This window comes from Lepidochelys kempii, chromosome 11 (genome assembly GCF_965140285.1).
Source record: "Lepidochelys kempii isolate rLepKem1 chromosome 11, rLepKem1.hap1, whole genome shotgun sequence".
NCBI lineage: Eukaryota > Metazoa > Chordata > Testudines > Cheloniidae > Lepidochelys > Lepidochelys kempii.
In genome coordinates, this window is record NC_136390.1 from 21424597 (window position 1) to 21440513 (window position 15917).

Genomic DNA, 15917 nt, shown 5'->3' on the forward strand with positions numbered 1-15917 from the left:
TTGCCCTCAAAATAAGGAATACAAAAGTAGATTCAAAGATTCAAATGTACTTAAAAAAATAATCAAAACAAGAAAAAACACCAACGGGGCAGGGGTACTTGGTAATACCCAGCACTGCCTCATTGTGGGAAGAATGTTCTGCAAAGAATTCCTCCTGGTTACACTACTTCTGAATGACAGCTCTCTGTAACTCTCTGTAGAATAACCCACCCCAGACCTCATGCAATAATGGATACATAGTCAACTGAGAGAAAATTATCTGAACATTTTCAAATTTATAAAATAGTTTAGTTAAGCAAATACAGATAAAATACAAACCCACCTAAATTACTGACCAAACCCCAGACATCCTTAATCGGATTATAACCCATATACCTACAGACAAGAAAGTGGAGTGGTACCAAGAACAAAAGATGGGGAAGCAGCAGATTATAAAGTACCAGAAGTAGAGATGAGAATAATTAACATGACTAAATTATAGATACAATTGTATCTTACTCCTCTATGAAAACAGCTAGTTTCTGTGATTTCAAAAATATACTTTTTTCTTGCTAAAAGCATGTAAAATGCATAATCAATAATAAAACTTCCACTGTTGTCTAATATGGTGAAAAAAGGAACAAATATTTATATTTGAAACATATACAATGTGTTACATATAGTGGACTAGATCCTCAGTTAGTGTCAATCAGTATATCTTCACTGAAGTCAATGGAACAATGATGATTTAATTAATCTGAGGATCTCGCCCAGTGTATGACTGACCAATCTCTACCCAGTGATGATTTACAGTATTTCATATGTTGCACCATACAGCCAAATACTCCATCTGGTAGTGGGTAGAAGGCCCAAAGCGGGAAATAAAAGACACCAACAAGTACCATGAAAAGAGAAAACGTCAGAATATATTTTTAAATGTACAAGTTTGGCATAAAAAGCACATACCGCAGCCGGCTGGAGAGAGTTCATCACTTCCATTAGGACAGTCCCTTTCACCATCACAAAGCCAGCGTTGGGGGACACAGGCATGGGAACCTAGGCAGCTGAACATATCTGCAGCACAGGTTACCGATCCTGGAAAAAACGCTACAGATTAGGGTTGCTAAATCCAAATTGAATAATTTGTGTGAGGTTTATAAATAATAGTTCTAGGAGAGCGCTTTTTTTGTTTCCCTTTAAAAGAAAGATGAAAACAACAGATTATCCTCTGTACGGTACTCTAAAAATTCAGATGAGGATTGTATTCTAAATTAAAGGTTTGAATATCTACCCTTCCTTCTATATACGTTCACCCTATTCACACGGTCATTCACCTTTTTTGTAAATGAAAGAGGCAAGCTATCTTACTATACTTTATGTAGTGTATTCAGAAGAACAATTTTAGAAAGCATAGACAGATGTTTTTGGCAACTACTGAGTATTTGGATTTATTGGAGAAGGAGCCTGATCCTGAAGGGGGTTCTAACAACCCTCAGCTCTGCTCATCACTGTCAACTCCCACGGCAGCTCAGGATCAGGCCACAAATCAGGGCCCAAATGCCCAGTATTGAACAATGAATGCGAGGTAAGAAGAATCCCAATAGTTTCAATGAATATACTTCTTTTTCCTGGAAAATTCTTTATATTTAGCACTTTATAAGACTTTTACCAGCATAAAGAAAATAATTTTTCATTGCTAAGGTTGGCTTTTTCATGTTTGTTTTAAAACAGACTTTCCTCTAGAACAGATTTTTATTTATCCTTTAGTACTTATTAAAGACTTTTTAAAGGGATTGCTTTTATGTAATCCATCATTATTATGTCTCTTCTCAGGTATAACAAATTGGCATATATTAAGGAGAGAAAGTAGATTTCCATTCACGCCTTTGAACGTTTAATACAAAAGTTAAATGAACTCACAGAATTTATTTTATGATTCATTTTAATTATTTTAACCAAGAGGAAAAACAACTCATGTTGCTTTTATTAGACTGGCATTTCAAACACTTCTGAAGTTAAATTACGTTATGTTAGAGATAGGTACACTTCAAATGTTTCAGAGAACTGGGAAACCCATACGCTTTCTGACAGCCCTGTTCTACCTGGAAACTATTTGTCTCCTGCTCCTAAGATGAAATAGGGCCTTGTCTCCCACTCCACAGCATTTTGTCTTTAAGTAATCTTCAGAGATACCAGATAATTCTGTGACAGAGCTTTCATCCATAAAGGGATCTATGACCAATGCTAAGTCATAGATAAGGAAGAGAGGTAACATCTGAACAACTTAAAAAAGGAGTGGTGGCTTTTATTGATTTGTTTGGTCCTCCTTTTTTTCACTTTTCCTATTTTTTACTTGAAGTTGTGTATTTAGTGGGCATGCAGCCTATTGAGCCTCAGGCCATGAAGTCTCTTAGGTTTTGACAATGTACCATAGCAGATATGTCTGAAGTACCTGCCCCTTCTCTCTTTACACTGCCTTCACTAAACCTGTTGCGGCCTGGGGGGGGGCAGGCGGCATGAGGGAGGGGGGCAGTGAGGCGGGGAAGAGTAAGAGAGAGGGCAATCTTGCTTGTTAAACAGATATCACACCAGATCCCTCTCTTTCTAGTAATTGTGATGGTAACAGATGAAATTGAGTCCCATACATGAGGGATTCTCTACTTAATTGCACTCTGGAATACAAGGGACATATCTGATTCCCCAAAAAAGGTAAGATATGAAGAGCTATGGATTTTCAGAAAGACACCAAGATTCAGAAGGATGCTGGGGTTTGACTAAATATGGAAAAGACAGTATCTAGTGAAAATAAAAGAAAGCAGCAGGAAACAGCACAGAGACTTTTGATAGGCATTAGGCACCGATCACCAAAATATAAAGGTATTTAGAGCAGGGGGCCTCTTTACAGTGGTTGGCTCAGATTTGGAGAACAGGCAAAAGTTTGGTTCTTATTTTGCCCAAACTGGTTCACCATATCTACATCAGTGTGGTGCCTCCTGCTGGTTGTCCTAGGAATTAGCTCAATTCCATCCTGGAGCGCCCTCTGCAGGCCAGTGGCTCACCTGTCTCAGGCCCCCATGTCTCTCCTGGACCCCAGTGCCCCTTACCCTGGGGTTCTGCCCCAGCAGTACCCCTGCTCTGGGTCTCCCCTCCCAGGGGAATCCCCAACCCTCTCATCCACCTTGCCTCAGTGGCTACTGCCAGTCGTCGTCTAGCCCCTACTCACTGGGGCAAACTGCAGTCTGTCATGGCCACTCATCATTGGCAAAGAGGTTGGACCAACTGCCTCTGCCTATCTCTGGACTGCACCTCCCTTCCCCAATACCTGCATAGGCCTTTATCAAGGCCTCAGCCTAGGGAGTTGCCAGGCTGGAGCTCCACAGCTCCTCTAGCCTTTCCGCAGCCCTGCTCCGCTCCAGGTACCCTTTTCTCCCAGACAGCCAGGCCCTTCTCTCTCCACAGCTAGAGACAGACTGACCCAGCTCTTCCCTGAGCCCTTATAACAGGGCCAGGAGTGGCCTGATTGGGGTGTGGCCCCAGCTGTGGCTGCTTCCCCAATCAGCCTAGCCTTTTCTCTCAGGAGCAGGGTAACTGCCCCGGTACACTACTTTATGAAGCCAGACCCACAAACTACACACTCCACTCACAAAAATGTATCTGCCTGAGGCAGAAAAATCATCTGTGCTCGAGAAATAAAGACAATTAATAGCTTATGGTTAAAGAGCATGACCTAAAGGTGCTGTACATTCTCCACTCCCATTAATTTCCGTGCAATTGCTCTGCACGTCCCAAAAATATGATGTGATAAAATAAGTAAAAATTATAGTACTCACCACAAATAGCATCACTCTCATCTAAGCCGTCTCCACAGTCATCTTCACCATCACAAGTCCACTGCTTAGAGATACATTTGTGTGCCGAGCAAGCAAACTGATTCCATGAACAGGATGAATCTGGGGAAGATATCAGCCACTATGCTTGTTATGTTCACAGTAAAAGTGAGTTTCCTGCATGCACTAGCATAATGTAAAAGCTCTTCCTTGCTTTTTAGAGCTGTAACTATAGATGAAACTATACTATAATTACGTCCCTTTGGAATCAGAACTCAGGATTTGTGTTGGTTTCCAACTGATTTATGTTCACTAATACTTGTAAAAAGGACACACAAAACTTTTAAATTAAAATAATTTAAAATTATTTTATGAGTAGGCTGAAGGTAAGAACTTTTAAAATAAGAGAACAGTTCATGCATTTCACATACATGTTTTTGCTATGGCAAACCACTTTGCAATTATGGTAATAAGTGCAGAGACAAGTAGTCCAATTCTTCAATCATTTCCATCATCTTTGTATTTCACTATTTAATTACATCTTGAGAAGACTTCCATGTTCTTTTTCTCATCTGGAAAATTGGTCTATATTTGCATTCTGTTGTTCTAACTGTTTACTTTTTTGAATACATTGGGAAATAACAATGCTCTGCTTCAATTCAAAATCAATCTGCAGTAGAATATCAAATAAATCCAGTTTCATATTAAGAATTTCATTTAGAAAACTTCAAGTCTCCTTTTTCCATCCTTCCCACAAGAATAAATGTAGTATGATTTAACTGATAGAAAAATAATTTCAAGATGAATAATAGAAAAAAGTCATTTATTACTGTCTGAATTATATTAAACATTGTTCACACTATTTTCTAATGGATAAGAGCAGTAAACTGGAAAAAGGTAGCCAAAACCAAAAAAAGGCAAATGGGTTTCTTAATATTTTTTAAAGTAATGAAAAACAGAAAGCCTAAAATGCTTGCTGACAGGCTCAGCCTGGTAAATGGTGTCTAGGTCTGACCCTTCTGCCTTTCATGGGGTAGAGTTTAACTCCTGACCACACGATGAGTGGAGAAAAAAGAACACCGTGTACACAGATTTCAGGTTTCAGTCTGGAGCAAAAAGCAACTAGGAAACAAATGACTGTGCCATTGTGCTAGAATTTAGTTCTGTAATGATGAGACTAGATTGGTGAAATTGCAGAACATGAGGGGAAAAGACCAAATCTCATTATGATCATAAATCAAATTTTCCTGGGTCTGCAATAAAGCAATACTATAGAATCATGGATATTAGAGAGAGAAATTACTTAGGCCTGGTCTACATGCAGAGTTTGTACCAGTATAACTTTTTTGGTTGGGGTATGATTTTTTTTCTTTTTAAAAATAAGTTATACTGACACAGGCTCAAGAATGAACACAGTCGTATCAGTATAAAGGTGTCTAAATACCGTATAGCTTAGTCCTCTCTCCATCCCAGAATAAGCTTTACTACTATAAACACCTTTATAATAGTATCACTGTGTCCAGAATGGGGGATTATACCGAGTAAAGTAAATTGTTATCGCTGCAGCATTACAACTTTGGTGTCTAGACAAATCCTGAATAGGTAATTTTCTCTATCCTTGTTTCCACTACAGGATTTTCATTTTCAATTGGAATTTGCTTTAAAAAAGTCCAAAAGGAAGTTGTTGCACACAGAAGATAAACAATATTTTGCTCTGAAAATGGAAAAAAAATATATTAAGTTCAATGTATGTAAATCCAAGTACTTATTTCACAAAGTTCTATAGCCAACCTGTCTTGAGGTATATATTCCACAAACAAAGATAGGCTAGGAAAACATTAACTGTCCATGAAGTGAGCCAGGCAGAGGGTTTGCCCTAGCTCAGAAGACCTGCTGAGAATGGAGGAATAGCAGTAGTAAAAGCCTTCTCCTTCTACCTTGATTTGGGCAGAAAATTGCACCATTTATCAAGTTACGACTATTTATTTCCCCTTTTCATTACCATGGCAGCAGCAAGCAAGTTTGTGTTTGGATTTACCACTATCTTTAGGCCAAGCTGAGGGGAGTCTGGGTATTGCCATCGTCTCTCTCGACAAAGGTTGGACCTGAGAAGTTTAACAACAGACATATTCCCTAAAAGTTTCCCAGTAACTATCTATAGAATAAAGATTACTGATTTGCAGTAGAAAATTCTAAAGTATTGAATGCATTATATTTTTCTCTACCCTTCTGTCTGGATTTCAAAGAGTTCATTAATAAAAATCATTGAAATAAAATGTTAGATAAAGAATGAATACTTTTATATAAAAATATGAATTATAAATCTTCTTTTGCACATGCATATCAATGGTTTTAGTAGCTAGAACAAGATAAAATGCTCTTACCACAATGCAATTCATCAACTCCATCCTCACAATCTTTTTGTCCATCACACAGCCATGTGTTCAGAATACATCTTCCACTAGGACATCCAAAATAATTTTCTTCACATGTGCGTTTGTTTCGAACTGTGATAAAATAAAGAATGTAATGTAAAATGGTATCTACTAGGTATGATTAGGAAACTAATACAATTCCACTGAATTTCTCAAAACTAATGGAAAAGGTTACTTTTTTTTCCAATTACCCCCAAGAGTGGCCGCTTTTTCAATGAATTTTTGATATTTTTAAAATTTATTTTTGTGAAAATATAGTTCTCTGAAAGGAGACAGATTGCTAGCTCAGGAAACTGAACTATTCTATACAGAGAACTAGTAATAGTAGTGCATGTTTCCCCACACTTCCCCAACAATGTATCTCAACTTGACCGACAAGAATATAGGGATATGGGGGTAGTTCAATCTAGAGGCCAGATGCTGAGCTGACGTAAATCAGCATAAGTCCATTGATGTCAATGGTGACATGCTCAACAGAAATATGTTTACTTATACAATCTGGCCCTCCAGTTCCATCCTCAACTATCTGCGGTGATCAATAGGATTGCCAAATTATGGTAGCATTATCTGTGAAATTCACTGGAATCTGAACTGACACCATCAAATCATTTCAGATAGGCCACTACACAGCTTTCAGATGGTTACTTTTGAAATCAGTGTGAAGTTTGCCATTCACTCATCAGTGGAGCCTTGGTCGCTGTTGACCTTGGTTCGATCTGGTTTTCTTTATTTATTTTTGGGTGGGGATGGGATATATACATTCATATTTTACTTCAGTAAAGTGGAATGTTCTACAGAAGGAAAGATGAAAGTATGCATATTTAATGAGTGAATTCCTGACACAGATGCAAATACAAATATATTGACTGACACAGTCAATTCCAAAATCTCAAGCAAGTTTTCTCCCACTGAAAATAAAATTGGATTACACTCGGTTTCAGATGAACTGCAGAGGTTCAAGATCACTCAGGTTCAATGCTACCTTGGTTTTCTACTTCCTCCTTTAGAAACTCCTGTTTTCACATGCCAGGATTATCTTTGTTGGTATCTTCTGTATTGATAAAAAATGGTGAAATCCTGACCCTACTGAAGTCATTGGGATTTCTGATACAGTCTTCAATGGGTCCACAATTTCACCCAGTGAGTCCAATCCTTAAAATATTTACTACCAAATGAAGGACCCAATTCAGTAAAGCATCCCTATTCAGAATAGCACTTGAGCACATACTTAAAGTGGTAGATTTATAACATGGAACTCATTATTAAGCTTGTGTTTAACATTTATTGCACTTGTGAACAGGGATGGATTAAGCACGAGTTAAAGTGTTGGGCCACAGTGTTTACTTCTGTGAATAGTTCCATTAATAAACATTACGCTTCGCAGTAAATTTTTGTGGGATTGGGTCTAATGTTTGTTAAGAAGGAACATGAACTATTTAACCATAAAAACAAAACAAAAAACCAACCAAACACACAAACACAAAGCCTAGTGATCTCAGCACAACATTAATTAAAAAGGAGAGAGAAAAAATGTCAGCTAGACCATGAAGAAAGCCATGTTAACTTTTCCAACTGTATCAAAGAGATAGAGGGAGACAAACAAAATATCAGCAAAACAAAAGCTTCTTTCAGAATGATCTATCTAGATATTTATATTCCACTAATCACTGTAGCATCTGAGTCACAAATAGAATTTGACTTTGTACAGCACTTTTAAAATGAAGGTAACCCAAATGACTTCCTAATTAGTAGTAAGAAATGGTAGTACTAGGATCATGAGGAAAATGAGGCAATTATCATGAGTTCAGAAGAAATTCTCACATTAGCATTTCCCTCTTACACATGAGGTTTGCCCATCATTACTACCACTACCAATTAAAAAAGAATGGTTCAGACAGTAACTTCATATAAACATTTAAAATGTTGAATACTTATCTAAAGTTCATCCACATTTGGACATTCTGGATTTTTTTTAAATACTCTGTTAAGTTTTCATAAATCCAAGATGGGGCCCCATCATCCCTTCTTTTCTGAAATAAGAACGTATTTAGAAAAGAACACCTTCCCTTGGTATTGAGGTGGAACTGTTTCTATTGCTCTGAGAGATATAAATAAGAGGACTTCTTGGTGTAATAATTCCCCATGAGATGGCTCCCTGAAGAGGAACAAAGCAGAAGAGGCTGGGAGTAGGCTCAGTATACAATTGGATAGACTATCTCATCAAAATCATGTTAGCACTCACTGGTCTTAGGTACGGAGTTCCATACATATGTGAAAAAAAAAAAACATTAATCAATTTCCAAAAAGAAGGGATGTTGCTTCTAGACTCTTGGGAGTGGGTTTACATCTCTTATCTGTCCTGCCAAAATTAGTGTTTTGACCTAGGAGCGAACTGTGATGTATGGGAAGTTGATGAAGATGGTGTTTTCTTATGAAAGTTTTGCCTCTTTCTGAAAGGTTAGGATAGTCTCTGGTGGCAAGAGCATGTAGGAGAAAAAGGTCTATGCAGTGTATGAACTGGTTATCTGATATGTTTCCTTTTAAGGGCCGTAGGGTATGAAGTGTGGCTTAAGAAATCTTCAGTGTATGAAGGGCATCATCTGTTTTGAGCTAAAAAAGCCCAGCCCTTTAAAGGTCAAGTCCTCCACCATGAATTGAATCTTCAATGGGAAGATAGAACCCTGAACCCATAAGGATCTTCTCATCACCACTGCCATAACCATTCATCATGGTGCAGTGTTTGCCACATCTTGGGCAGCTTGTAGGCTGGTCCTGGCCAGCATTTGGCCCTTGGTCACCAGAGAGGAAGATTCTTCCCTCAACACAGGAGGGAGTTTGTCTATGAATGTCGAGAACTTCTTATAATTTAAAAAATGCTATTTGGCCAGCAGAGCTTGATAAGTCACAATTCCATATTGCAAACTAGCTGACAAGTACGATTTTCTGCCAGATAAATCCCATCTTTTAGGCTCATATTACTTTGGTGTACTCTTATTTGGTTGTCTTGACTTTTTAATAACAGCTGTCACCACAAAGGAAATGGCACCAGATATGAGTAAAATAATAATCGCCCCCTGCCACGAGCACAGGAGCTGCTGTGACCAGAGTCTGCCAAAGAACTCGACCAGGGTCCATAACAGCATTGTTGATTGGAAGGTTATTTTATCTGCAGAAGAAGACTGAAAGGCGTCAATCAGTTTTTGAATAGATTCCTGAATCTCCTCAAGGGCAAGTTGCAAAGAGTCTGATACCCTCTTAAGATGGTCTTGAAACTCTTTAAAGGCTGTGGCCTACTAGGAGTGATCACAGCCTCATCTGGTGCTGATGAGTATTTCTCGTGGGGGCCAAGAAGTCAGCAGAGTGAGATGGGATCTCTTTGTCTAGGTCCTCAGACTGAGGAGACGCCTGAGTAGATTGTTACTCAAGAGCAGCACTGTAAGTCTGTTGTTGCAGCTGAAGAAACTGGCATTGAAGGCCCATGAATCGGTGTGGACATAAAAATGCTCAGTACCATGGGTAAAGATGGAGCCAGAACTACAGAAATCAAACTAGTGGAAAGTATTGGAGATTCTGATTCTTGTACACTTGGAGATTCCCTGTTGCTTTTTATGCTATCAGCACAGTATTGTGCAGCACAGCAAACAGCAGAGTGTAGGTGGAGAATGATGGCATTGACAATACCAGAGTCATCAGTACTGGTGATACCAGAGCACAAGATTGGAGCCTAATGGTACTGAGGAAGTAATTCAGGAAGTTGACAGTACCAAATTTCATGATGTGGAGGGGACTTGAGATGATGCATTACACGTTGGGACTTTTGTGTGCTGCTTCATTGTTGCAGATTCAATACCAAGATGGAATCAAGCCTCAGCAGTAGCCTTACGGGGCCACAAGGACTCTCTTGAGGTAGACTGGTGTGGGAAAGCTCTTCTTTTCTTAGAGGAGACCTTAGCTGGGGATCTGCCTCTCCGCGCCATGTACCTTCTTTGCATAACATCATTTTCAGTCTGCCTCAACTTCAGGGCTGAAGACGAAGCTGACAGAGCCTGAGATGATATAGACCCCATTCTGCCTGGAGTACTTTTAGATACCAACAGGTCATATACAGGTGGGTCAAAGGACCCATGGTCTAAAGCCAGTCTCATCAACCCATCCATTAAAAATATTTGGAGGCAAGCCTGCCTGGATTTTCAAGTCCTTTGTGTAAAGGACTTACATAACTTACATTTACCGGGGATGTGCAACTCCCCCATACAAAATAAACATTCCTTATGCCTGTCATTAACGGCCATAGTATCTTGACATTAGTGACAATATTCATAACCAGGGGACTGAGATGTAGTACCTGGAAGAAAATAATAAGGATTCTCCTGGTAAAAAGGAAACCTACCCTGAAAACACTACAAGTTTGGTGCCAAGCAGCAAACTAACTACAACTGGGGATTAGGATAATATCTACAAGGAATGAAAAGAGACAGCTAGCTGTACGTTCTAAGGGACAGAGAACAGCTCCATGTCAAAGCCACAGGCAGTGAGACAGTGGCAAGTGGCCTGCTCCACCCTTTTATGCCCTAGATGAAGGGCATGAGTATACTCAAGGTATGTGCATGGCCCCAACAGACAATGCTAGCCAAAAGTCTCCGGTCTCTGACGTGCTCCAAAAGTAGAATATGTATACAGAAAAGCAATCAAAGGAGAACAAGATTAATATAATCACCAAAACAATAAACAGATAACTCTTAAAGTGGAACAACTCTCCTCAAAGCTTTGTACTAAGTACTTCAATCAAACACCCATGAAAGCAGAGGGAAAAAAAATCAAGCAACACATACAATTGACTATTAAAAGTTACTCATAGGCTTTGGGCAATTTTGCTGAATCTTGACACTTTAGACATTTTGATGATTAAAGTTCCAATTAAATAAAAATAATTAATGACAGACATACAATGGGGAAAAATACAGCCAAAGACAATGCGGTTTTCTTCAGAGGAACCTCAGCATTAATTAGTGATAATTTGCATACCCCCTTAACACAGATAACATGGGTGAAGGAGGCAACTTCTTCTGAATATCTTTACTTGTACATTAAACACATAGTACTGAATGGATACATATTTTTCATAGTTTCTCTATATCTCTAGTACAGATATAGATTATTATTATTTTTCTTTTCACAATTACCTGGGCATTTTAATTCATCTGTATAATCTCCACAGTCGTTAGATCCATCACATATCCATTCTGGTAGTATACAAAGTGAAGTAGAATTACAACTAATAAACCCTGTAGATTTTACTCCAAGCTTATAGAAATAAGTGCAGTCTGTGTTATCTGGAAAGAGAAAATAAAATACTACACCATCAAATCTATATATTTATAGATCGATCAATCGATCAATGTCTTGATACGCTTTGCAACATGGGTTCCCAGACTATATTTTTTAGGGGCTATTCAGCTTTCCTGAACATATTAGTATCCAAGATAACAGTTAACACAAATAAGAGTTAATTGCAGATCAAATGTGGATAACATTTTAGCACTTTAAAGAGAGACAGAGACAAATGTGACAGAAAACTGAATTTCTTACTGCAATTCTTTTCATCTGAAGCATCTGCACAATCAATGAGCTGGTTGCATTGTGCTGATTTTGCAATGCAAATCCCTTCTGCACAGAGAAATTCTGTTGAAGCACATGTTGAATCTACAAAGTATATAGTAACAAAAAGAAACAGTTACATACAGTTTGCATTGCTTTGAAAGTTTATAAATAAACCACTCTTTTAAAGTAACCATGCATTTAAAGAAAGGTTAAAGCATGTATCACAAGTAATACCTTTATGTGAAAAGGCCTTAGAAAGAGATTTGTTTTATTTCTTACACATAAATTATCACAAGAGTTAAGAGTTCATAACATTTGCTGGAAAAGAAAGAACAGGTGCATCAAGCTGTTTTGTGCATTTAATGTACCAAAGTAAGATTTTCATTCAAAATGCACATTGTGATTACAAATGCTCCACTAGGAGATGGCCTTCAACATGACAGTTTCTTCAGTACTATAGCTTTTGACATTTTAATATTATAATTAATTACAAAGATAAGCTAAAGCTGCATAAACTCTAAAATAGTCACAATACTTAATATAAAAATCATAATACTTTGCATTTCTTATAAGCACCTTTCATGTGAAGATCTTGAGCACTTCATAAACATTTACTTATTACAATATTTTAGTGAGGTATGTAAATACAACTATTATTATTTCCATGTTTCAGAAGGATAAACCCATCAGGTAAGTGACCTGTCCAAGTCACAGATGGGGCAGGGGAGAAAAGAAAGAGAGGCACTGTACCAACATTTCAAGTACGTCTAAGAAGGAATAACGACACTTCAAGAAAACACCCATGGCTGGCCTGTGTCAGCTGACTGGGGCTTGTGGGGTTCGGCTTTTGGGACTATAAAATTGCAGTGCAGATGTTTGGGCTTAGGCTGGAGCCTGTGCTCTGGAACCCTCAGACCCAAGCCCGAACGTCTACATGGCAACTGTATAGCCCCACAGCCCAGACCCCATAAGCCCAAGCCAGCTGAAACAGACCAGGCATGGGTGTTTTATTACAGTGCACATATTCCTATAGTGTAAGAGTGCAGGAGGAGGTGGGCACTCCACCTACAACCCACCAGGGTAGGTAGATTTCAACAACAAAAGGTTAGGAACCATACGTTAATTTCTACAAAAATTCATTATAACACATAACTCCAAAGTACGAGTAACATCTGTTTCCAGCACATCTAGGACTCAGACAAGTGTTGAGTAATGACAGTAAGATGTTATTTGCCTGTTCACTTCACCTTCTCCTTGCTGAGGCTACAGAGGGGAGTTTAAATCTGATTGATTGTGGCAAGACAAGCTTTCCTTTTAAATATCCTGATCCTTTCTCCCTGGCAACTAAAATCTGTGTGGTCCAGGAAACCACAAAAATCTTTTCAACAACGCCTAAAACTATTTTTAAAAGTAAAAGGATATAAACATATCCATGACAGATCAGTTACTACTTTTTATTTGAAGTGTATTTATCAATAGGGTGGACAACGTAGTTTGGATAATTCAAATAATAACTTCCTGAACCTTCAACAACCAACTTGTGTCTGAATTTCAAGGAAGGATGGTTAACTCTTTACTTTCTCCTCCTGCTCCCCATAATTGTTGCTGGTGGTCTTCTGTGTAGCTGGGGACTTCCTCAGTACTGACACAAGACAGGACTAAGAATCCCAGAAAACACCAAATTTTTCAGAACTGGGGCTTCATAGCTGTGCTATACAGCATGGGAAGTATTTACCTGGGAGGCTTTATGGCTCATTTACACAAAATAGTTGCACTAGTTTAACTTAAACTGGTTTATAAACCAGAGCAATTAAATCAGTGCAACTGTCTGTGGACATTATAAACTCAGTTTATATCATCTTAAAATCACAACTTGAGTTAAACCAATGCAACTTTGTGTGTAGACCATGCGTCAGAGTCATGAAGTTCACTGTGCACATGAAGTTCAATGTGCACAGTAGTCCAGTATCTGCATGTGTTTCTAGAGACAGGGTACAAAGCCTTCATCCTCCTAAAGTATCAATCCTTTTATAAAGAGTGTTGCTGCTACCACTGGATGGGACAGAGAAGTCTCCCCATAACAGTGGTAGTGGGGAGAGAAGCAGAAAGTCTGGGATAGGTAGCTCTTTAAAAGCTTAGCAATTTCAATACACTTCAGATACACATCTGAACTTTGCATCAAACCAGAATTGTGAAACTCTAGAGGTTCATTCAACATTAATAAGGAGTCTTGTCAAGAACCACAGGAAGCAGTGTGTGCATTAGATTTAATCTCTGGTGAATAAACCTCTTAGATTCATTTGGAAATATTCACTATCTTGCTGCCATTCATCCATTAAGCTTGGGATGAAGTGCAAGCCTAGAAACCAGTATTTATTATTTGAAGAAACAGTTGATTTATTTGTGAATGAATCTTGATAGGAAAAAAAAGAAATGAAAAAAGGAACAGCATATTTATTTGTTACCTTTGGAAATGTCTTTAATTATTTTATTTCAGCTTGCTGTAGGTTTACTAAAATGTTTTAAAAGACTGCTCACTAAGAGATAAATCCTGCATGTACACCAAGAGCTCTTCTGCAGTAGAACAGTGCATTTCTGCATTGAGTTGGAGAGAATTTGGGAAGACCATACGAGATGCTCACTCCCCTGACACGAGAGACCAGCTCTGTCAGGGTGTCAGCATTATTCCCACTGCCACAACTTCAGAGAGAGTACGAGAGGCCCACAGAAAATAATCTATTAAAAACAAACAAAAAACACCACTTCTTCAGCCTATGGGTTCCACAATCCTACTCAGTTGTTACCAATGAAAGCAACACTAAACCCTGCATGTCTCACCTATATAAACAGAAACTTTTTTTTTATTTGAACTTGATTAAGTGGTGCCTGCTACAACAAGAAGCTTTTTTAGGGGGTGGGGGGGAATGGCCTATCTATATCTATATATATATCAGCTTAAAATCACAACTTGAGTTAAACCAATGCAACTTTGTGTGTAGGCCACGCCTCAGAGACATGAAGTTCAATGTGCACAGAAGTTAGTCCAATATCTGCATCTGTTTCTCCTTCAGAGATCTCCTTCAAAGATCATGGATGGATGGAAGCCCTTTGATAGATGGGTTATTTCCTTCTACCCTCCTATACGCCATCCACTAACAGCAATCCAGACAATGGTAGTGAGAAAAGGGTTAACGGGACAAATCTAGGGGAAGATATGAAACACTGATTTTGCTTTGTTTGGAATATTGTGTTTCTTGGTCTCAGACCCACCAACCCTATGGCTTTTTCCACAGACTATGAGATTTAAGACTTTCTAGGGCTATGAGGGGAAACCTCTTGGCCCAAGTAGAAATCCCTATGTGATTGGCTTCCTCTTCCCATTCTCTGAGCCAGAGCAGCTAATCACAGCTGTTGCCTCGGACAGATACAGCTCTCCCTTTCAGGAGCAGACAGGAGAGTTAAAGCAGGGTAGGAGTGAGGAGAGGAGCTGCTGGGCCCATACCATTTTCACAAGATGGAGGGGTAGTCCTGCAGAGACAGATCCCTGCAGCCTAGGTCCAGTTCTGCTCTCTCCTCCATCAAGTGAAAACTATATCAATCTGCCCTTGCATTCTCCCCTCCAAACCAGCACATTATTCATAGGAGAAGGGCAAGGATAAAGCAGCGTCCACCATGAGCTACTGGTTTTTTTTTTCTATTCCCTCTTCCCTACCTCCTTCCAGTAGAAAAGTGTGTTAGCTCTCCTACCTTCTCCACCCTCTGCTCCTGCAAGTCCGGGCATGGGGTGGGAGGTGCTCAACACACCTCATTACAGCTGCTCCTTCCCTTGACCCAAGCCTGGGAGGGAGGGTTAGAAGAGACCCCTACCATAGCTGTAACTTCCCTTAGCCTACAGGCAGGGTGCAGGGCACAGAGTGAAACACTGGCGATGGGAGCGGGGGGCGACACGGTGAAGTAGGCTCAGAGGCACCCTGCTGGAGGCCTCATGGTCTTGCCACACACTGTCCCAGGAAATGACAAGAAGAGAATCTTCCAAGATTGTGGAAGCAGCCCAGAGTGATTGTGGGGAAGCAGC

At 39.2% G+C, this 15917-nt stretch overlaps 1 protein-coding gene across 8 annotated transcripts in view; it reads right to left on the reverse strand.

Annotated features, from left to right (window-relative positions):
- Window positions 1-15917, reverse strand: part of LRP1B (LDL receptor related protein 1B) — a 1329376-nt gene that overhangs the window by 295150 nt on the left and 1018309 nt on the right. For all 8 annotated transcript variants that reach the window (XM_078847919.1, XM_078847920.1, XM_078847917.1 and 5 more), the window contains 5 exons: window positions 11831-11944; window positions 11425-11574; window positions 6191-6313; window positions 3810-3929; window positions 946-1074 (listed from right to left, as the gene is read on the reverse strand). In XM_078847919.1, the coding sequence (XP_078704045.1) occupies window positions 946-1074; window positions 3810-3929; window positions 6191-6313; window positions 11425-11574; window positions 11831-11944 (636 nt within the window). The remainder of the gene's footprint in view (window positions 1-945; window positions 1075-3809; window positions 3930-6190; window positions 6314-11424; window positions 11575-11830; window positions 11945-15917) is intronic.